The sequence below is a fragment of the Macaca mulatta genome, chromosome 4 (assembly GCF_049350105.2).
Source record: "Macaca mulatta isolate MMU2019108-1 chromosome 4, T2T-MMU8v2.0, whole genome shotgun sequence".
NCBI lineage: Eukaryota > Metazoa > Chordata > Mammalia > Primates > Cercopithecidae > Macaca > Macaca mulatta.
The window spans coordinates 21,732,938-21,757,534 of record NC_133409.1 but is presented as its reverse complement, the minus strand read 5'-3'; the positions used below and the strand labels follow the sequence as shown (position 1 = coordinate 21,757,534).

General features: G+C 36.5%; 1 protein-coding gene and 1 pseudogene across 3 annotated transcripts in view; both read right to left on the bottom strand.

Moving 5' to 3' along the window:
- The window catches only part of KPNA5 (karyopherin subunit alpha 5), a 53,181-nt gene that overhangs the window by 15,129 nt on the left and 13,455 nt on the right, over window positions 1–24,597 (bottom strand). For all 3 annotated transcript variants that reach the window (XM_015137534.3, XM_028847055.2, XM_015137535.3), the window contains 4 exons: window positions 22,589–22,683; window positions 19,287–19,418; window positions 16,269–16,357; window positions 4,072–4,171 (listed from right to left, as the gene is read on the bottom strand). In XM_015137534.3, coding sequence (XP_014993020.1) covers window positions 4,072–4,171; window positions 16,269–16,357; window positions 19,287–19,418; window positions 22,589–22,683 — 416 coding nt within the window. The remainder of the gene's footprint in view (window positions 1–4,071; window positions 4,172–16,268; window positions 16,358–19,286; window positions 19,419–22,588; window positions 22,684–24,597) is intronic.
- LOC114677945 (U2 spliceosomal RNA) lies at window positions 8,279–8,374 on the bottom strand (annotated as a pseudogene).

Genomic DNA, 24,597 nt, shown 5'->3' with positions numbered 1-24,597 from the left:
AAGTAAAAACATTTCTGCCCCAGTATCTTCTCAGGAAAAAAGAAAAGAAACAGAAATACAAATTCTAACTCTGAAAAAGCCAGTAGACATTAATAATCCTGTCCACAATATATAAAGACAAAAGTGAATAAAGAAACAGTAACCGACTCAGGAGAGAAAAGTGGAACCTGAATGCCAGGAGAGGGAACTACCAGTAAGAAGAAAGCTAATTTATCTCCCCACCATCATCTCCAAATGCTTAGAAATCAGAGGCATCAGGTATCACAGACAGGAGGGGAAACGGTGCTAAAATAGAGGAAGAGATTAAAAATCCGATAAGCAGCAGGTTAGACTTTGGGTCCCTACTACAAAGGTAAGTGACTAGCATTCTCAATGCTACCAAAGACTGGAAGTTTATTTGAAGGAGAAACTGGACAACAAAATGTGAATCACAGAAACTGAACTTCAGGATATAAAGCACAGTGGAGGTTGAAATGAAGCACTAGACTAGAAAGTAGGAGATAAGTGTAAGTCTGCATACTGACTACTGAAAACCTCTAGCTCTCTTCCAATACTCAGTTCCCAGATGTTTATTATTTGTATTTTTTTTTTTTGAGACAGGGTCTTGCTCTGTTGCCCAAGCTGGAGGTACAATGGCATGATCACAGCTCACTGTTGTCTCAACCTCCCAGGCTCAAGCAATCCTTCCATCTCAGCCTCCTGAGTAGCTGGGAGGACAGGCATGTGCTACCACACTCGGCTAAATTTTTTTATTTTCTGTAGAGACAGGTTCTTACAATGTTGCCCAGGCTGGCCTCGAACCCCTGGGCTCAAACGATCCTCTCACCTCAGCCTCCCAAAGTGCTGAGATTACAGCATGAGACACAGTGCCCAGCTGCAGGATATTTAGTAGCCAGGTATGTTACCTACTCTATACCTCAACCCAATCTACCCATCTTCCAGCAAGAGAATGGAAACTCTGTCTCTGAAAAAAATGAATGGTCTCTGAAGAGAGACTGAAATTTAGTGTTCCTCAAAAAAACATGGTTTTGCTGCCCAATTATCCTACAATGAAGTCCATTTATACACTCATCTTCCAATCAGCTTTTTAGTTTCTTCCGAAATTTGTTCAAAGATCACCAGATAAATGAAGATAGCCTCCAACATTAAAGTGATTAAGACAAACCACAAACAAAACAAAAAAAGCACAAAGAAACAGAGACACCAAAAAACAAACAAACAAAAAACACTATAAATCCTTAGATATGACAATTTGCTGAGTCCATAAAAGAATAGAATTCTACCTAAAGATGAGCAACCAGAGAGTAAGAAAACTAATTATTGAAAAGATAAAATATGATTGTAGAAATGAAAATTTCCAGCCTGGCGTGGTGGCTCACGCCTGTAAATCCCAGCACTTTGGGAGGCTGAGATGCGCAGATCCAACATGGTGAAACTCTGTCTCTACTAAAAATATAAAAATTAGCCAGGCGTGGTGGCAGGTGTCTGTAATCCCAGCTACTTGGGAGGCTGAGGCAGGAGAATCGCTTGAACCCGGGAGGCAGAGGTTGCAGTGAGCTGAGATCGCACCACTGCATTCTAGCATGGGTGACAGAGCGAAACTCCATCTCAAAAAAAAAGGAAGAAAAAAAAGAAAATTTCAAAAAAAGTGAATGATTAAAAAACAAATCTCTCATATAAAATTACAGAAAATGTACTTAACAAACAAGCCTTAAGCCCCAAAATGTGATATTATTTCATAAGTTTGGAATACATAAGTAAACAACAAAGTTTCCCTTAGGAGTTCACATTTTAGTGGAAGATTTTTAAAAATTAAAATACATATATAAGGGCCAGGCGTGGTGGCTCACACTTATAATGCCAGCACTTTGGGAGGCTAAGGCAGGCAGATTGCCTGAGGTCAGGAGTTCGAGACCAGCCTGACCAACATGGTGAAACCCCATCTCTACTAAAAATACAAAAATTAGCTGGGCGAGGTAGCGTGCGCCTGTAATCCCAGCTACTCTCAAGGCTGAGGCAGGAGAACAGCTTGAACCTGGGAGGCGGAAGTTACAGTGAGCCAAGATAGAGCCACTGCACTCCAGCCTGGATGACAGAGCGAGACTCCATCTCAAAAAATAAATAAATAAATAAATAATAAAATTAAAATACATAAACAGAAAAACACATATATTATGTTAAAAGGTGATTTGAAGAAAATAGAGTAAAAACGAAGAAGGTCAGGTACACTCATGGGCTGACAGCAGTTGTTACAGTAGGTAGACAGACTTAAGCGGGGCATGAGAGGACTGCTCCCCCACCCACTAGGAATGTCAGGTGATGGTTTGGCAATTATCACATTGCATCTTTAAAAGTGATAAATTTGGCAGCCGGTGCCAGGAAGAGGCCATTTCCTGATGATCCTCACCTGTTGCACTAAAGTGTTAACTGAATGCAGGCACCAGGGAGATGCAACTTCTCAGGCATGTGCATTAAGAGACAAAATGGCAGAGTATAACTTTCCGGGGGTGGGGGGCACACTATTGGAAAAGGGAAGAAAGCCTCAGATGGGCATGCATACAACTTCCTAAACACACTGCTCATGCTCACCTTCCAAGGGTAAGGAGGGCACTGGGCATGGAGGCAGCACACCCTTAAGGGAAGAATCATGGGAAAGGGGCCAGTCTATAGTCCTAGGATCAAGGTTAAACACGGCACTTGACCTCAGTGCCTGCTTGGGTCCCTTCCAAGAGTACTTTCCTTTCTTTCCTGTTCTAAAGCCTTTTAAATAAACTTCCACTCCTGCTCTGAAACTTGTCTTGGTCTCTTTTTCTACCTAATGCTCTCAGTTGAATTATTTCTTCTGAGGAAGCAAGAATTGAGGTTGCTGCAGACCCATAGGGATTTGCCGCCAGTAACTTGGATACCTTCCACTGGCACCACAGTGACAGATTACATTATTAAAAATAGTGGTAACAGTAGAGCTCATAAAAAATGTGACTTCTAAGCAAACAAAGATGAGGGAATCAGTCAAGTAGTTACCTACAAGGAGACTGTTGTAAGACAGTGGTTGTCAAAGGGTGGTCCATGGACCCCTGGGGGATTCCTAAAACCCTTTTGGGGGTATATGTGATGTCAAAACTATTTTCATAATAATACTAAGACATCATTCGTCTTTTTCATTTTGTTGACATTTGCACTAAAGGTACAAAAACACTGGCAGGTAAAACTATTGGCATGTCAGCACAAATCGCAGCAGTAGTATCAGAATGCACTGCATATCTTTGTATTCTTCACCTCCAGCTAGAAGGGCAGTGGATGGGGAAGAGCCAGTTTTATTTAAGAGTTAATGTGAATAGACAATAAAAATTACTACTTTTATTAAATCTCAACTCTTGAGTTTATGTCTTTTGAATATTTTATGAAATGAAATGAAAAGTAAAATGAGAAGGCATACTAGTTCACGATTTACCTTTGTGAATTACAAATGTATTATTTTTTATCCCCAGAAACTTTATCACTAGATCTTTACCAAAGTTTAAACTTCTCTTAGTGCTAGATACTAAATTTAGATACTAAATTCAAAAGAAGTAGAATGGTATTCTAAAAATTTACCCCCTTTCTGCCTTCCTAACAGCATCTTAAACAATAAAACTAAACTGGGAATTAATTAATCATCTGTATTTCTAGAGGCAAAATGCAGTAGATAGGGAAACAGATACCCTAAGATATAAAAGTTACAATGGAAAAGTACAAACGGTGAACCTAAAGAAATTATGTAATCTTTTGGGGGACTTATTTTCCTATAAATGAGAGAACTAGACTAGAAGATTTCTAAAGTCAATTCCTTCATACATGTGGTTGCAGTGACTGCCTCTGGGCACAGGAATTTAAGGTGTGTTAGGAAAAGTACAAGGGACACTTCCTTTGTATTGTAAAGCTTTTGAATATTGTATATGTGCAAACATTGTATGGTCAATAAAGAAAATAATTACTAAGCAAAAAGCGGAGTTCCTTAAACATCAAAAAGCTATTATATAGAAACTTAGGTTTATGGAAACAGATTTTTTAATTTGTGTATTTTACTCATACCTTACTAAAGTTTGGAGGAGGGTTTTTGCCTCTACATAAATTTGAGAGGGCCCACACAGCATTTCTTGTTGTTGTGAGTCTGTTTGAATTTGTTAATAACCTGCCAAGAAAAAGGAAAAAAAGGAATTATCACCTTACATTCATTTTTCCTCTTCAGCTATCATAACATAAAATTTCTCTCCAATATATTTTATAAGATATTCAAACTAGTAAAATAGGAAAAAAGAATCTAAAATTCATTATGTTTTCAGAAGCAAAATAAGCATATTACAGTTCTATTTTCTAAAGTTTGAATCTACAATCTGAATTCTTAAAAGAATTCTTAAGAGGATGTCATGGGAAATTTACTTATTTCTATATATATTAAAGAAAGAATACTAGATTAATTTTTCTTTTTTTTTTTTCTTTTTTTTTGAGACAGAGTCTTACTCTGTCACCCACACTGGAGTGCAGTGGCACGATCTCAGCCCACTGCAACCTCTGCCCCCTGGGTTCAAGCGATTCTCCTGCTGCAGCCCCCTGAGTAGCTGGGATTACAGGCGCCTGCCACCGCGCCTGGCTAATTTTTGTATTTTTAGTAGAGATGAGTTTTCACCACCTTGGCCAGGCTGGTCTTGAACTCCTAACCTCGTGATCCACCCACCTCAGCCTCCTAAAGTGCTGGGATTACAGGCGTGAACCACCATGCCCGGCCAGATTAATTTTTTTAATCATGAAAATAATATATGAATTCAGAAAGCAAGGAATACAGTTTCAAATTATATAAAGATTACCTACTGACAAGGGAAGTTCTTTTGTTGTGTTTTTAACAGAGTATGTCTTAGTATTTTTTTACCTGGTTTGCAATGAACCTTGGTATCTACTAAGAAACTGAGTATCTATAATGAGAATTTTTCTTCTCAGCTCCTAAGGAGTTACTACTTACAGGTTTGTTTTTTTTTCAAAGCATAACTTTATGTTTTAGTCATTTACATTTAAATAGGAGATCCCCTAAAATAGTAGTACTTGAAACTTTTAGAATTATGGACCCCCTTGAGACCATAATGGATCCTTACCTCAGAAAAAAAGCACATACATCAAAATTTGGCATGCAATTTCAGGATTTTGTTAACCTCCTAAGGACCTCCACAAACCTGCTAGAAGTACAAAGAACCTAGGTTAAAAAAAATCCCCGTTTTAGAGTGACATATGCAAATATGGTGCAGAACAGGTGCTTGTTCCTGGGGGAACACCAAGAAACTTGCAAACACTGTCAGAATCAAGTTGATTAGAATTCTGAAGACAGTCAAAAGTTTATGGCAACTAAGATAACTTTTAACCAGGAAAGGGCTGAAATCTGGTAGGAAAGGTTTCCAGCATTTTAACCTACTCTTACCCAACCCCCTCCCCAGCCTGACAGCAACCTTTAAGACAGAAGCCTGAGTTCTCACTGTGGGTTCCTGGTTCTGAAAGGAGTAGAGCAGAACTTGTTTCCAAGGAATTGTGTTTGTCTGTTCTGACCTATTTGGAGGCTCCCTGAAAAACTGATGCAAAGGGCTTGCCTTTGTTTTGCATAACTAGGAATTCTCTCAGGGTGGAAAAGTAGCTTTGTAAACAAGGAATGGTCCTCAAAAACATTAAAAGGCAAATGAATGAGATGTGACACCTGAGCAAAAGATACAGTTGAGGCAAACAAGGGACACATTGAAAACCTGTCTGGAAAGGTGGGGAGTAAGATACTTGGGCTACGAGGGATGTGAAAAGCTCCCACATGTATAAAACAATCTGAAGGCCCATGCACATGTCCAGGGCAGAGTCCACAATCAGAAAAAACATGAAGAGACCTACGCTTTCACTTCTAGTTTTTCTTTAGACTTAGCACTAGCAGGGAGTAAAGTAGTGCTAAGTCACAGCTGTAATCAGCCTGACTAAGCATTGAAGAGGTGGCTCAATGCAGGGCCAATCTTTAAAAACCTGGAGACTTTTTTTGTTTATTTTTGGCTCCAGATATTTAAAGCACTCTCTGCTGTCAAACCATTAGCTACCCACTGAGTTAAGGGAAAAGAGATTTCAGAGACCACGCATGACAAGGAATACAGGCTTTATAAAATTAATTTTAAAAGTCCCCAAATAAATAACTACAACAAAGAGCAACACGAAAACCTGGAAAGAGAGGAGAATCTGATTTCCATAGTTCCACAGTTACAATAATCAGTCAGTTTTTCAACAAGAAATTATAAGGCATGCAAAGAAATTTTAAAAGTTGTAGTCCATTAACAGTGAAATATATAAATTAAAAGAAATTTTCCCTGAGAAATCACAGACATTGGATTTACTATGCAAAGATTTTAAATTCATTGTCTGATACACTCAAAACAGCTAAAGGACCTATGCACAAAAAAAAAACTAAAGAAAACTATAAAAACAATGTCTCAACAAATACAGAATCATCACTATGGAAACAGACATTATAAAAAGGAACTAAATAGGAATTATGAAGCTGTAAGTATAAAACTGAAATTAAAAATTCACTAGAGGGGTATAACAGCAGATTGAGCAGGGAGAAGAAAGAATCCACAACCCTAAGATAGGTTAACTGAAATTATTAAAACCGAGAAGCAGAAAGAAAAAGAATGACAAGAAATGAACACAATCTAAGAAAGCTGCAAAATACCATCAAGTATACCAATATATGCATAATGGAAATCCAAGAAGAAAAGGACCGAAAAGAATATGTGAAGAAATAATTATTGAAAACTTTTCAAACTTTATAAAAGAAATGAATCTACATATCCAAGAAGCAAAATAAACTCTAAGGATTAACTCAAAGAGATACACATGAAGACACATGTAATCAAAAGACAAAGACAGAATCTTGAAAACAAAAAGAGAGAAGTGACCCATAGTATACAAAGATTCAATAGCTGATTTCTCATCAAAAACCATGAAGGACAGAGGCAATGGGATGACATATTCAAAGTGCTGAAAGAAACTCTCAACCAAGACTTGAATATCTGGCAAAACAATCCTTCCAAACAGAAGGAGAAAGTGAGATTCCTACATGAGCAAAAGCTGAGGAAAGGCATCACCAGCAGACTGGCTTTACAAGAAGAGCTAAAGGGAATCCTTCATGCTGAAATGAAAGGGCAATAAACAATACCTCAAAACCATACAAAGAAATAAAGAATACTGCTAAAGATAGCTACATAGGTAACTCTAAGAGCTAGTATTACAGAATTTTTGGTTTGTAAATCCTCTTTTTTTCCCTACATGACTTAAAAGTAAAATGCAGGGGCCGCGCACGGTGGCTCATGCCTGTAATCCCAGCACTTTGGGAGGCCGAGGCAGGCAGATCATGAGGTCAGGAGATCGAGACCATCCTGGCTAACACGGTGAAACCCCATCTCTACTAAAAATACAAAAAATTAGCCAGGCATGGTGGCGGGCGCCTGTAGTCCCAGCTACTCAGGGGGCTGAGGCAGGAGAATGGCATAAACCTGGGAGGTGGAGCTTGCAGTGAGCCGAGATCACACCACTGCACTCCAGCCTGGGTGACAGAGCAAGACTCTGTCTCAAAATAAATAAATAAATAAATAAATAAATATATAAATAAAATTTTTTTCAAAAGTAAAACGCAAAAAAAAATTATAAATCTAGGGTAATGGGCACACAATGTGTAATATTGTAATTTGTGGCAATAACAAGAAGGGTGAGACAGAAACGTATAGGAGTAGTGTTCTTTGTATAATTTTGAAGGTAAACTGCGAGTAATTTAATCAAGGTGGTTACAAGTTTAAAGTGTTAATTATACTCCTTAGAGTAACCATTAAAAAAAAAAAAAACTTTTAAAAAAATAGGAAAGGAAACAAGAAAGGAATCAATACTGTAAATTATTTAAAAAAAAAAAAAAAAGGGACATTTGGAAAACAAATAACAATGGCCAGGTGCTATGGCTCACACTTATAATCCCCTTGCCTTGGGAGGCCAATACAGGAGGATTGCTTGAGTCCAGAAGTTCAAGACCAGCCTAGGCAACATAATGAGACTCTGTCTCTACAAAAGCTCAAATAATAATAATAATAATAATAAACTGGCAACAGTAAGTCCCCATTTATCAGTAGTTATAAATGTGAATGAATTAAACTCTCAAAAGTAGTCAGTAACTGGCAGAATACATTAAACAAAACAAAACCCATAATAAGTCTACAATGCAGTCTACAAATGACTCATAGAATCAAAGACAAAAATAGGTTGAAAGTGAAATAGAAAAAGATCTTCCATGCAAATAATACACTTGATCTCAGCCAAAAGGCCGAGAAGCGATTTTCCATGCAAATAATAACAGAGCCAGAACAGTTATACTAATATGAGACCAACTAGACTGTAAGTCAAAAATTGTTTACAGAGACAAAGAAGAACACAATATATTGATAAAAAGTCAATCTATCAGGAAGAAGTAACACATGGGCCAGATGCAGTGGCTCATGCTTGTAATCCCGGCACTTTGGGAGGCCAAGGTGGGTAGATCACCTGAGGCCAAAAGTTCGAGACCAGTCTGACCAACATGGTGAGATCCATCTCTACTAAAGATACAAAAATCAGCTGGACTTGGTGGCATGTGCCTGTGGTCCCTGCTATTCAGGAGGCTGAGGCAGGAGAATAGCTTAAACCTGGGGGCGGAGGTTCAATGGGCCGAGACTGTACCACTGCACTCCAGCCTGGGCAACAGAGAAAGATTCTGTCTCAAAAAAAAAAAGAAGTATCACTTAAAAACTTACGTGGTCTAGGCCGGGCACGGTGGCTCATGCCTGCAATCCCAGCACTTGGGAGGCCAAGGTGGGCGGATCACAAGGTCAAGAGATCAAGACCATCCTGGCTAATACGGTGAAACCCCATCTCTACTAAAAATACAAAAATAATTAGCCAGGCATGGTGGCGGGCACCTGTAGTCCCAGCTACTAGGGTGGCTGAGGCAGGAGAATGGCCTGAACCCGGGAGGTGGAGCTTGCAGTGAGCTGAGATCACGCCACTGCACTCCAGCCTGGGCGACAGAGCGACACTCCGTCTCAAAAAAAAAAGCAAAAACAAAACAAAAACAACTTACATGGTCTAACAAGAATGCCCCAAAATATACAAAGCAAAAACTGACAGAATTGGAGTGAGAAAAAGACAGTTGTGCAATGAAAATTTGAGAGAGCAATATGCTGCTTCAAATAATAGACAGAACTTCTAGGTAGGTAATTAATAAGAAAATAGGGGAATTCAACACTATAAATCAACTAGATATAACAGACATCTAGACAACATTCCATTCAAAAATAGCAGAATATATATTTTTTCTCAAGCGCACATGCAACATTATCCAGAATACATTATATGTTAGATCACAAAGCAAATCTAATAATTTTTTCTTTTTTCTTTTTTTTTTCTTTTGAGACAGGTTCTCACTCTGTTGCCTAGGCTGGAGTGCAGCAATGCAATCTCAGCTCACTGCACCCTCTGCCTGCCTCCGGGCTCAAGCTATCTTTCCACTTCAGTCTCCTGAGCAGCTGAGACTACAGGCACGTACCACCACACACAGCTAATTTTTGTATTTGTGTAGAGATGGGGTTTTGCCATGTTGTCCAGCTGGTCTTGAACTCCTGAGCTCAAGTGATCCGCCTGCCTTGGTCTCCCAAAGTGCTAGGATTACATGCATGAGCCACCACACCCAGCTCCAATAAGTTTTTTTTTTTTGAGACAGAGTCTCACTCTGTCACCCAGGCTGGAGTGCAGTGGCATGATCACCGCTCACTGCAACCTCTGCTTCCTGGGTTCAAGCAATTCTCCTGCCTTAGCCTCCTGAGTAGCTGGGATTACCAGCATGCACTACCAAGCTCAGCTAATTTTTGTATTTTTAGTAGAAATGAGGTTTCGCCATGCTGGCCAGGCTGGTCTCAAATCCCTGCCTCAAGTGATCCGCCTGCCTTGGTCTCCCAAAGTGCTGGGATTACAGGCATGAGCCACCATGTCTGGCTCTGGCCCTGATAAATTTTTGAAAAGTGAAATCATAAAAAGGACCTTCTCTGACAACAATGGAATGAAACTAAAAATAAAGAGGGAAAATTAGAAAATTCAGAACTATGAGTAGAGTAACATACTCTTAAATAACTAGCGAATTAAAACACACACACACAGACACACACAGAGAGAAAATACTTTGAGATAAATAAAAATAAAAACACACCAAAACTTAAGGGATGTAGTGAAATTAATACTCAGAAAAAAATTTAACACCCATATGAAAAAAGATAACCTTCCACCTTCAGAAATTAGAAAAATTAGAGTACATGAAACTTACAGCTAGCAGAAGGAAGAAAATAAAGTTAAGACCAGAGATAAAATACAGAATAGAAAAACACTACAGAAAATCAGTTAAACAAAAAGGTAGTTCTTTGACCAAAAAAAAAAAAAAATCAACAAAAACAAGCCTTTATCTAGATGGACAAAAGGAAAATGATTCATATTACTACAATTTGGCTGGGTGCAGTGGCTCACACCTGTAATCTCAGCACTTCAGGAGGCTGAGGCAAGCGATCACCTGAGGTCATGAGTTCAAGACCAGCCTGGCCAACATGGTGAAACCATGTCTCTACAAAAATTAAAAAAATTAGCCAGGCGTGGTGGTGTGCACCTGTGATCCCAGCAACTTGGGAGGCTGAGGCAGAAGAATCACTTGAACCCGGGAGGCGAAGTGTGCAGTGAGCCGAGATCATACCATTGCACTCCAGTCGCAACAGAGCAAGACTCCATATATAATCATATTACTACAATTAAGAATGAAAGTAGAGACACTACTATCAGCATTTCAACAACAAGAAAGAATTATATGAGAATATTATCATCAAAAGCCAAGAAAGATAAGCTAGAGGAAACGAAAAACCACTTGGAAACACAGAAACTACCGAACCGACTTAAGAATAGAAAATCTAAATAGAACTATAACAAGATATAGAATTCTAATCAAACATTTCCCAAAAAGGAAAAGTCCAGCATCAGATGGCTTCACTGGTGAATTCTACCAAACATTAATGAATAATTCTCAAACTCTTTCAAAAAATAAGAGAACACTTAAAATAATGGAAAGAATGTAACTGGATTATTTGTAACTCAAAGGATAAAAGCTTGAGGGCACAGATACTCCATTCTTCATGATGTGCTTATTTCACATTGCATGCCTATATCAAAACATCTCATGTACCCCATAAATACACACACCTACTATGTAACTGCAAAATTTTTCTTTAAAAAATAAGAGAACACTTCCTCATCAATTCTATGAGGATAGCATTACCCTGATACCAAAGCCAAAGACGTCAAAACAAAAGTTACAAAAGAAAAAATATTTCTTTGGAATATACATACAAAAATCCTCAACAAAATTCTAGGAAACTGAATTTAGCAGCATATACTATGACCACATGGCATTTAACCAATGAATGCAAGGAAGGTTCAATATACAAATATCAATCAAAATAATAAACCATATTAATATAATGAATTTAAAAAACAAGTTATCATTTCAACTGGATGCAAAAAGTATTTAAAAGGGCTCAACATCCTTTTATGATAAAAACACTAAACAGGTTGGACCTGTAATCCCAGCACTTTGGGAGGTCGAGGCAGGTGGATCACGAGGTCAGGAAATCACGACCATCCTGGCCAACATGGGGAAACCCTGTCTCTACTAAAAATACAAAAATTAGCTGGGCATGGTGGTGCACGCTTGTAGTCCCAGCTACCTGGGAGGTTGAGGCAGGAGAATTGAACCCAAGAGGCAGAGGTTGCAGTGAGCCAAGATCGTGCCACTGTACTCTAGCTTGGCAACAGAGCATGACTCCGTCTCAAAAAAAAAAAAAAAAAAAAAATCCAGAAATAGAAGGAAACTACCTCAACAGGATAAAGGGCATGTATCGAAAACCATAGCTCATATCACACCGAATGGTGAAAGAGTTATAGTTTTTACTCCGAGATAAGAAGACAAAGACACTCATTTTTGTCACTTCTAAATAACACTGTAATGGAAGCTCTATCCAAAGCAATTGTGCAACAAAAAGAATTAACACAGCCAAATTGGAAAGCAAGAAATGAAACTATCTGTAAAAAAACAAAAAATTTAGAGATGGGGTCTTGCTATGTTGCACAGGCTAGAGTGCAGTGACTATTCACAAGCATGATCATAGTGCACTACAGCCTCAAATGACCCTGACCTCAAATTCGAGTTCAAGACCAGCATGGCCAACATGGTGAAACTCCATCTCTACTAAAAATACAAAAATCAGCCTGGTATGGTGGTGCACACCTGTATTCCCAGCTACTTGGGAGGGTTGAGGCATGAGAACCACTTGAACCCAGGAGGCTCCTGACCTCAAATGACCCTCCCTACTCAGCCTCCCAAGTATCTGGGACTACAGGCACATGCCACTATGCTCAGCAATGAAACTACCATTATTGACAGATGACATGATCTAATATATGGAAATCCACAACAATCCACAAAAAAACTATTAGTGCTAATAAATTCAACAAAGTTGCAGGATACAAGATCAATACACAGGCTGGGTGTGGTGGCTCACACTTGTAATCCCAGAGCTTTGGGAGGCCAAGGGGGGATGGATCACTTAAGGCCAGGAGTTCAAGACCAGCCTGGCCAACATGGTGAAACTCTATCTCTACTAAAAATACAAAAATTAGCCAGGTGTGGTTGTACATGACTGTAATACCAGCTACTTGGGAAGCTGAGGCACGAGAATCGCTTGAATCTGGGAGGCATAGGCTGCAGTGAGCCAAGATTACGCCACTGCACTCCAGCCTAGGTGACAGAGCAAGACCCTGTCTCAAAATAAATAAAATAAATACATAAATAAATAATCAACACACAAAAATCAGTTGTATTTCTATATACTACCAAGGAACAAGTCAAAAAAGAAATAAAGAAAACAATTTCATTTACATTTGAATAAAAAGAATAAAATACTTTGGAATACATTTAACCAAAGAGGTATAAAACCTGTTTACTAAAATCTACAAAATACTGTCAAAATGAAAGAGCTTAATTAATCAAAAGATATCTCAAGTTCATGAATTGGAAGCCTTAATATTATTAAGATGGCAATACTGCTTAAAGTGATCTACAAAATAAATGAAGCCCCTATCAAAATGACAATGACCCTTTTATGGAAATGAAAAAGTCAACTTACACCCACTAAGAAGATCTAAATCAGAGTAACAGATAATATGTGTTGGTGATGATATAGAGAAATTACAACACTCATACATTGCTAGCAGAATGTAAAATGGTATAGCTGCTGTGAAAAAGTTTAGTAGTCTCCAAAAATTAAAGATAGAATTACTATATTACCTGGCAAACTCCACTTCTACGTATATACCCACAAGAATTAAAAACCAGTACTGAAACAAAACCTTGTATATGAATGTTCATAGGAGCACTATTTATAGTAGTCAAAAGGTGGACACACCAAAGTGTTCATCTATTAATGAATGAATAAAATGTGGCACATGCATAAAACGGAATATAATTCAGCCACAAAAAGAACTAAGTAATGATACATGCACTATAATATGGATGAACATTGAAAACAGTAAGGTAAAAGAAGCCAGACACAAAGGTAATATATTGTATGATTCCACTTATGTGATATATACAGTATACGCAAATCCATAGAGAGAGAAAACAGATTTGTAGTTTCCAAGGCACAAGGTGATGGCAAAACAGGATGTGACTGCTAATGGGGGTACTGGGTTTCTGTTTAAGGTGGTAAAAAAAATTCGGGAACTAGACAGTAGTGATAGTTGTACAATGTTGCAAATCTACTTAACGCCACCAAATTGTACACTTTAAAATGGTTAAACTGGTTACATGTATTCTACCACACTAAAAAAAAAGTTTCTGTTCTAAAGGCTTTCCTAAAAACAGATGTGAGATTTCTCCAAAATAAAACAGATTTGGAAATAAAATAGTTATACTGATTTTGTATGCTAAGAGTTGACAAATTTTTAGGGTTTGCAGGCCCTCTTTCTTGTTTCTATTACTCACCTATGCTGATATAGCATGAAAGCAACCAAAGACATTAAGTAAGTGAATAGGTGTGACTGTGTTCCGATAAAACTTAATTTACAAAAACGTGAAGCAAGCCAGATTTGGCCTAAGAGATAAAGTTGGCCAACCCCTGTTGTATATTATTGTTCTTTTTTTGTGTTAATGGAGTTATTATGAGAAAGTACAAATATGCTGCATTATAAAGTTGAGTTAAATTACAGCAAAGTTGTATCGGAATAGTTTATAGTAGGAAAAGACTTACTGAGAATCAAATCAATACTAATAAAATAAATTAAAATATCACTCAAACAGAACAGATAAAATGACACATTCGTTTTACATTTATTTAAGCATTACCAAATATGAATTACAATGTGAACAACAAATAATGCATAATCATTTTTTAAGCTGAAAACTTTTCCTTTTGCCCAACTCCAGTGAGAGTATCTAACTTAACTTCCTTTTAACTATCTTTCTTATTTTTTTTAATACTTTGCAACTAAGATGAAGTTTTATAATGAAACTCTGAAACTTTCCAACTTTCTAATACCCTTTTTGGAAATTATTATTATTACATTATTATTATTATCTGAAATGGAGTTTCACTCTTGTTGCCAAGGCTGGAGTGCAATGGCACAATCTCAGCTCAGTGCAACCTCCACCTCCCGGGTTCAAGCGATTCTCCTGCCTCAGCCTCTCGATTACAGGCATGCACCACCACACCCGGCTAATTTTGTATTTTCAGTAGAGACAGGGTCTTTCTCCATGTTGGTCAGGCTGGTCTTGAACTCCTGACCTCGGGGGATCCACCCGCCTCGGCCTCCCAAAGTGGTGGGATTACAGGCATGAGCCACCACGCCCAGCCTGAAATTGTTTTTATAACTATTACTACATAGCTGGGTACTGGTTATTCTTCCTTCATTTTATTTTTTAGTTTGGTTTCTGCAATCATGGTTAAAAAGCACCTTAGGACACTTAAAGAGATTAGACCTAAGAAATGTTTACTACTTCATAAACCACTACCTACTTGAGATATTAACAAATAATAAAATGAAATAGAGACAGAACAACAAAAACAAAAATTGCTCAGTTAATTTATACACCACATAAATCAGGTGAGACAAGTATCAAATTGAAACTTTAAGAAATGTTTTTAATAGTACAGACTTCAAAAGGATTAATATTGAACTCTAAATCAGTACTCTCTTTTATAGCTCAGCTAAATTCTAAAATAATATGGACCATTAACTTTAAGCCCATAATAAATGAAATTATAGTGAGTGGTTCAGTGGTTTGCACACAGATCTTCGATTAATATTGGTTAAATGAAATCATGCCAAGAAATAACTTGTCCACAGAAAGCTAGAGTAAAACGTTTTATGAAAACTAGTGTCTAGAAATTTATTCTTCCTATTCAATTCCTCAGCTGGAGAGGATGAAGAATGTACCTCCACGCAGAAATGAAGAGTAAAATATTTACTTCTAACCATCTCCTTGATTAGTATTTTTCTTCACTACCTGCCATTGGCATTTATCCTACATAAAGATCCTCTTAATCATAAACAATATGTATAAACCTGTCTTTCAAAAATTTTTATGTCATTTCTATAAAGGACCTTATATTACAGGGTAATTTCTTTTTTAAAAAAATACATAAAGTAGTTGGAGAAACTATTAGATAAATCACTTTAAGTAAAATTCTAATCCTGAAAGAAAAATCTCTATCTTAAAATCTTTGTTCTTTTAATAAAATTTAAAACATACTGACATCCTAAATACACTATCTGTTCAAGTATTAAGGATTCCCTGCTATAGCAATATGTAAATTTTATTGTATTATAAACTACTATATATTCTTGTTTTTGCAGAATAATTATTTTATATTTATATCAGTAAGCATCAAGTGAGCAATGACCACTGTTAAGTGTGGTTTAAGAGAACATAAAAGACACAGATAACAATTTGAAAATTTCTCTTGGTTCTACCTACTTTCAAGCTACTGTAGGCCTGATAACCATGAGACAAATTTAAAAGTATGACTGAAGAACTTAATTACATATGTAGAATATAGTGGAGTATATAGTTTTTGATACATACTTAATTGTGATAAAGTACTTACTCTAAAAGAGGTGGAAGTATTTCACAATTCAAAACAAAATCTCTGCATTCTGCATTGTCACCAGCAATATTGCCAAGTGCCCAAACAGCCTTAGGAAAAAATAAAATTATCTTAAAACAATATTTTAAATTAGAGGCTTTCCTTCAGGAATGAGATTTTAGTACAGAATGAACAAAGCAACAGTTTGTGACATGTTAAAAAAAAAAAGTAGAGAAGAAAAACTTTCAAAATGCAATTTAATATTTTTATTCAAATTGAAAGATAGGACATTTAAAAAGTTTTCCAGCTGAGCAGGGTGGCTCACATGTGTAATTCCAGCACTTTGGGAAACTGAGGTGGACAGATCGCTTGAGACCAGGAGTTCAAACCCAGCCTGGGCAACATGGTAAAACCCTGTCTCTACCAAAAAAATGACAAAAATTAGCTGAGTGTGGTGGCATGCACCTGTCATCTCAGCTACTTGGGAGGCTAAGGTGTGAGGATCACTTGAGCCCAGGAGGCAGAGGTTGCAATGAGCCATGCTCCACCTTGGGCAACAGAGTGAAACTCTGTCTCCAAAAAAACAGTTTTCCTTGCGTACTAGTGAAATATCTATACTGTTCAACAAAGAGCACAGTTTACTCTGAATTTACACAGAAAGACAAAATATATCTATCTAGCACATTTTCCAATTATAATCATGCACTGCATAACATTTTAGTCAATAACAGACTGCATATAAGATGGTAGTCTCAAAACATTGTAACACCATATCTTTACTGTACCTTTTGTATTTTTAGATACACAAATACTTACCACTATAGTCTATAGTAGGCCAGGTGCAGTGGCTCATGCCCGTAATCCCAGCACTTTGGGAGGTGAGGTGGGCAGATCACTTGAGGTCAAGAGTTTGCGACCAGCCTGGCCAACATGGTGAAACCCCGCCTCTACTAAAAACACAAAAACTAGCTGGGGGTGATTGCAGGTGCCTGTAATCCCAGCTACTCATGAGACTGAAGCGTAAGAATTGCTTGAAACCCAGGAGGTGGTGGTTGCAGTGCAGATCATGTCACTGCACTGCAGCCTGAGTGACACGGCAAGACTCTGTCTCAAAAAAAAGAAAAACTGCCTACAGCATTTTTAGTACAGTAACATGCTGTATAGGTTTGTAGACTGGATGCAAAAGGCCATGCTATAAACCATCTAGGTCTGTGTAAATAGACTCCATGGAATATGCACAATGATGAAAATGTGTTTCTCAGAACACATACTGATTTACTAAATTTCAATTAGGTAAGAAATTATGCAAATGCAAATTATCATATTATTTTATCATTTACTTTTGTACTAACACCATAAACTTTTCGTGTTAGTACAAAAGTAGACATGCTACTTTTCAATTGGGAAAGTTTTATTTCAATGTTTAAAATATAAGTTAGTATTTTTAACATCTACTCTAGACCTAAGATTTTTCTGTTTGTTTTTAAGAAAAACCTTTAAACTAAAGACATTTTCTACCTTGTGGAGGATAATATTCTGTTGGTGGATATCTTAATTGGTATAACATTCTTGGAGTCTGACTTTGAAATACATAGTAAGAGATTTAAAAATTTTATCTTTTGGCCGGGCACAGTGGCTCACGACTGTAATCCCAGCACTGAGGGAGGCGTAAGCAGACGGATCACCTGAGGTCAGGAGTTCGAGACCAGCCTGGCCAACATGGAGAAACCCCATCTCTACTAGAAATACAAAAATTAGCTGGGCGTGGCGGCAGGCGCCTGTAATCCCAGCTACTCGGGAGGCCTGAGGCAGGAAAATTGCTTGAACCTGGGGAGCGGAGGCTGCAGTGAGCCGAGATCGTGCCATTGCACTTCAGCCTGGGGGACAAGAGCAAGACTTCGTCTCAAAAAAAAAAAAAAAAAAGAAAATTTTTCTTTTGACAGGGTAGTCATTTTTCCTAGTAAAATAATCAAAAGGCACATAAAGAGTGATGACATATAATGATATTCATATTATTAACAACACCAATAAGCTAGAAATAATCCAAGTGTATAACAATTGAGGAATAGATAACAAATTATGGTACATGTCTGAGCAGATATTGAGTAATCAGTAAAATTTCCTTGGAAGAATAATTACTGCCATAAGAAAAGGCTCCCAATGTTAGTGTTAACTGAAAAAAATATATATATAAAATGAAATGAATAAAATGGTAGAGAGATCAACAGATTCATATACATAAAAATGACGCAAAACAAAAATGTCAAATGACTTGATTTTATTCAGATGGTACAATTATATGTAATTAAATTTTCCCTCTTACAACAAAACTTTATTAAATGTATTAAAAAATGGTTCTATTCAAAGTAATGTGATACTCTTAAAACAAGCAACAAAATAATCTACATACACGCAGAGAACAAGAAGTCAAACCAGTCCCGCTTTAAAACCCAGCTCTGACATTCATTGTGACTTTAAGTAAGTTACTAACTTTTGAGTCTCAGTATGCACTTTTTTTTTGAGACAAATCTCGCTCTGTCACCCAGGCTGAAGTACAGTGGCATGATCTCAGCTCTCTGCAACCTCTGCCTCCAAAAGCTCAAGGAATTCTTGTGCCTCAGCTTCCTGAGGAGCTGTGGCACCATGTCTGGCTAATTTTTGTATTTTTAGCAGAGCTGGGATTTTGCCATGTTGGCCAGGCTGGCCTCGAACTCCGGGCCTCAAGTGATCTGATCGCCTCAGCTTTCCCAAGTGCTGAGAATATAGACATGAGCCACCATGCCCAGCCTCAGTATGCACTTTTATAAACAGGAATAGTAATTCCTATGCTAGCTGCAATCACATTTATAGAGAACCCAGGATTATGTCTGGAACTGTTCATTCTTCCTCCCTTCTAACTTAACACCAAAAGCACTACTGTAATTTAATGCAATATACAGCAATTAGAAACAAAAATGAATTATACATTGTAATTACAAATGGTACTTTCAAGAGAAAACTGAATTCTAGTGCATATAACAATACAAATTAGAAACGTACCTGCTCTTGAACATCTTCATGTTCAGAATTAAGAAGTTTGATAAAAATTGGAACAGCCCCAGTTTCAATCACTACCTTGGTATGCAGAAAAGTTCCAGATGCTATATTAGTTAATGCCCATGCAGCTTCAAACTAAGAAGAAAAAAAGATAAAATAAAGGAAAGAACCAAAGAAATGCCAGAAAGGCAAAGAAGGAAAGAGAGGGAGTAAAGACCTGCTAGGACAACTGTGAAAGACTGACTTAATAAGGTTCACCGTAAAGTCAGATTTAAGGATTAAAAACTCTTAGGAAAAAAAGTAATTGTCATCAAAGATCACTGATTACAGAAAAGATAACTGATACAAATGTAATGAAAATATACAAAATCAACAATATATAAACACCTTTGAATTTATAATTCATAAAACTCCTCTTTATTATTACAGAGCCAAACATTCTAAAGCAAGCAGTTTAAAAACAAATACGAGACACTACTTGTAACAACAGTATGTTCAGGACACTTAGAATCATAAGAGGTACTTATTTCTCTACAGATCATGTAACTTTCTACTTATTTAAGAAACAAAAAAATTAGAAGTTGAGAGATTTAGGTATCCGTCCAACATCAAGCTTTCATTATTAACAGAGCCAGTGCTGGGACTTCTGGTATTTTTTTAAGCTGCAGAGTCTCTGAGAAGTTACTCATATCAACTCAATTAAAATCTGAATATATATATACATTATGGATTTAAAATAAAAGCAACTGAGAAAATTCAACCATGGCTCCAAAACAATGAACTAGTGAATTACTGAAAGCAACCCACAAATCCAAAGGCAAACTAAGCAGCGACTATAGCTTAAAAAATATTTCACATATTTGACATATAAAATTAACCATGAAAAAATTTTTTTTAATATTTCACATAAATGTAGATGTCATTATAAGTAACAAAAAATGTACCCAAAGGCATTACTGAAATACTAAAAAGTACAGTTACTTTTACGTTTAGGACTAAGAACAAATTTTAAAGGGAATTTATATTTAAAAATAATGGAGACCATAGTTCTAACCAATTGTAGATAATGAAATAAACTAGTGGACAACTAAAAGGTTACTCTACAAACTTGCCCCTAGTATCCCCCAGAAAGCCTTAGTGGAGACTGGTAAAGTCAGAAGCCTACCAGCAACCAATTAAACATAAAACGAGTGATAAGCAAGTGACAACTGTGAAAACCTAGAGCGTATGGCTACAATTTTTTAAAAAAAGGTAAACTTTCCAGTTAAAAAAAGAAAATAGAGACAGAATGCCTATTCAGCCTCCTTTCATTTTAACTATCTGACAACAATGGCAACACCTCTGATTTGTCAAAAGGAGCCAAAAACCTGGATATTCATTTGAAATCCCCCAATTTTTTAACGTTTAATATCTAATTCACGTTTTAAAACATGCGCAGGCCAACAAAACTTGTTTGTAGGCCCCCAGTGTGAGATCTGTTAGTTAGATGGACCAATCATATGAACTAACATGCTTCACATGTGCTTGGGTAACATGGCACAACATGTAGCTGTCCCAAGACCACACTGTTGAATTTCTATAGTTTTTAATTACAGTGATTAATAAATGTTTAACTTCTCAGTGTGTGTGTGTGTTTGTTTATTTAGAGACAGGGCCCAGGCTGGAGTGCAGTGGTGTGATCACAGCTCACTGTAACCTCAAACGTCTGGGCTCAAGTTATACTCTCACTTCAGTCTCCCAAGTAGATGAGACTACAGGTGCATGCCACCACAGTCAGCTAACTTTTATTATTTTTGTAGAGATGAGGTCTCACTATTTTCCCAGGCTGGTCTCAAACTCCTGGGTTCAAGAGGTCCTCCCTCTTCAGCTTCCCAAAGTGCTGGGATTACAGGTGTGAACCACCATGCCCAGCAAATCTTCCCACACTGTGCTGTCTACACATGCTATCTTCTAAACCTAGTATTAATTTTCCTCTTTTCAGTCTGCCAAAGGCTCCTTCATCCTCAAGACTAGTCCTGCAACCTACCTTTGTGAAGTCTTAAACTTAAACTTCCCCTAAACAGAGTAAGTTGCTATGTTCTGTATCCCCAGAGTACGTTGTTTATAGCTCTGTTAGAGCACTAAGGACATGACGTTACCACAGATCTTTTTTATGTCTGTCTTTCCCAGGAGAAAGTGAGGAATTTCTCTGGACAGGACATCTGAATTTTGGAACTACAATATCTTACATGATGCGTGGCTCAAACTAGTTCTCAATAACTTTACTTATTCACATTCAATCATTTCTTCTTTCATTCAATTGGAATTAAAAAGCCAAATAATAGGTATCAAGAGGTCTGGGTTTTAGTCTGGACTTAGGGCTTGTATAAAGCCATGGAACCAGATTTCATGATCTCTAGTTCAAAATAATTGACAATAAAACTGTAACACGACTAAAGTAGCCTCTTAGAGACTCTTATTGTAAACATTCTCAACAATTTTTCACATTCATACATGCAATACATTCCTTTGCTTATACCTAAAATGTGAGGATCTTTCCCAAATTATTCAGCTAGGTAGACCACTACTCTTAAGTCTTAAATTCAATAATTGTTACTGAAGTAACAGTCCTCCATTATTGACAATAGCATTTATAAGTTAGATGTATGTCTTGTGCAATTCCTGATACACAGATAAAATTCCAACCTGTACTCTGACTTAAGAAAATACATAGCAATGAATGTCAGGAAAACCAATCTTTTTTTAACATTAAAATATTCACAAACTTCAGTAAATTACCATTAGTAGCAAATTATTTGGAAGACATCTTAAAATTGTAACTATATCATGGTTGAGAACCCATGTTCTTTATGACAAACTTAACTCTGATCACATTTCTACTAGATAACACTAAATACTAATTTATTCTGTTTTGAAAAAAAGAACTAATCAATCAGCTAAAAGTGTTTTAAGAGGTAAAAGTTAGAATCCTGGCTAGCTAAGAATCAAAATAAATTTAACAACATTTTAGTCCGAAGTTTTCTAAAACAAAAAAGTTATTAAAGGTTAACAACTATAAATTGTTTATTAACAGTAGTAATGATTTTATATACTTTTTCCAAAATTGCTTAATAAAATAACAATTCCTAGAAAAAACTAGCACTGCAACCATGTCCAAGGCAAGACAGGTGGCACTACCTTTTCTTTTAATTACCAAGTATTTACTTAATGCTTACAATAGAGTCAATACTGCAGAAGTTGCTTTCACTAGAAACTTTAACATGTCATTTCTAGAGAAAAATTAAGAAAGAAAACTTTAGACTCACTTGTAAAGTGCAATTTTCATTTCTTTCAAGAAATTTCACAAATCTCTGTACAACTCCTGGTTTCTGTATAACTTGATCTATTGGTGGATTAGGTTCTAAAAATTTAAAAAGACTTAAGTTATTACAAATACACAAAAAGAAAACAATCTGGTCCCTGTGTCCATTAACAGGGCACATAAAATAACTCTTTCCTAGGCTTCCCTGACCCAAGATTAAAACCCTTAGCTAGATGTAATTGAAGTCAAATTTTCTCCAGAGTATAACTTTTTTTGTACATTTTGCAAATTCCACTTTCTCATTCACTGCAAGAAATGTTAAAAATATTTCCTACATAAACATTTAAATTTTATAAATTGAAGGCTATTGAGGACACCTTCAAAACACTGATTATTTCTGTCCAAAACTCAAAATACCAACTGAGGAATAAAGTTGCCACTAATTCTTTACAGTACTACCCTCAATTTCTAAGCATATCTCCTTCATTATCAACCACAATTTACCTAATGTCTGTCAAACGAGATTCTTTTTTGTCCGGGAATTATTTTTTACAGAAATGCTAATGGACTGCCTACAATTATTGATAATTTTCATGAAATGCAGACAGTTTTTGAGAATCATAAAATATCTAGGAAGCTTATATAAAATCCAGACAAAGACATTTCAGGTACTGGTCATCTAAGTATAAAGAACTCTTTCTTCTACCTTGGCTTCAGCAAAACATACCCTCTGTGGTTCTTCCGTAACTTCCCTATTGGTGCCCCTTTGGGATAGTCTTATTCCTGTTTATTCTCATCTTAGAAAATGTACCTATTTTGTTAATTCAAGTACCAGATATTATTACTATTTGTGATAATTCACAAACCTAACAACCTTAGCTTCGTTGTTCTTAGCTGAATTCTCCTTTCCTAGATTTCAGACCATATTCCTAAGTGACTATAAGATATATTTTTATTTTCACAACTTTTAAAATGAATTTTCACACCTTCTTTCAAAATACAGCATACCCAAAATCAAACTCATTATATCATCATGGTTCCTTCCCTTGCCCTGCATCCACCAGCCAAATTGCATATTACTGAGTTATGTATTCATGTAGTCATGCAAAAGAGAATACTCATTTCCACTTCTGATTCTTCCTTTTCTTCTTACTTCCTCTATTTGACTGTGTTACTGATCATAAAGAACTCATATATTAATGTTAACATACTGCGTTTAATGAGTAGGATGAATAAGCAAATGGTGGATATAAAACATCTGTACAAATCGTTCTTTTTGATATAGAAAAATATTTTCATTAAGTTTTAAGTCAGCTCAAATCCTAGAAACCTTGCTCTCAATTGTTAAGAAAGATTTACTTAGAAACAGACTTCCTTCTTCCTTTTCATTGTTCTACAAATTTGCTATTCTTCTAACTTGGGCAAAATTTAGAAAATTTCTGCAAAGTTAGTAAAGTTACACCCATCAAGTTTTGTTTGGGTGTTCTAAATGAAAAGCCCCAATTCTTCAAAATGGAAAAATGAATTCCAGATCCTAACTTATACTGTTATAAAACATCGACAGGATAAAACAGTAAGTATTCTTAATCATTTTACCTTCCACCTTAAAAAAATCAAAACAAAATTATAGGATTGCAATTACCACCTTCACTTTCTTGTTTTTTCTTTATTTCCAAAGAAAATCATAAATATATTATCCTATTTTGTTTTAAATTTAATGGACAGAAATTTTGTCTTGCTCTTTATGAAAGAAAGAGATGAGAGAGAAGGAAGAAAACACAGGGTTTTGTGGTTGGCGGGTAGGGCGAGGTGGGCATTGAGACTGTCAGCTATATATATAAAAGTAAATATAGATATGAGATATACCCACACATACGCATAAGAACCCAAATATAGTTTCTTCCTGGTGAATTAAAAGCAACACATTTGTATTTATCTTCATCTAAAAGAAAGCAATTAAAGTGCACTTGGATTGTCAGCTAATCTAACAGGTATCATGAACTACTATTAGTA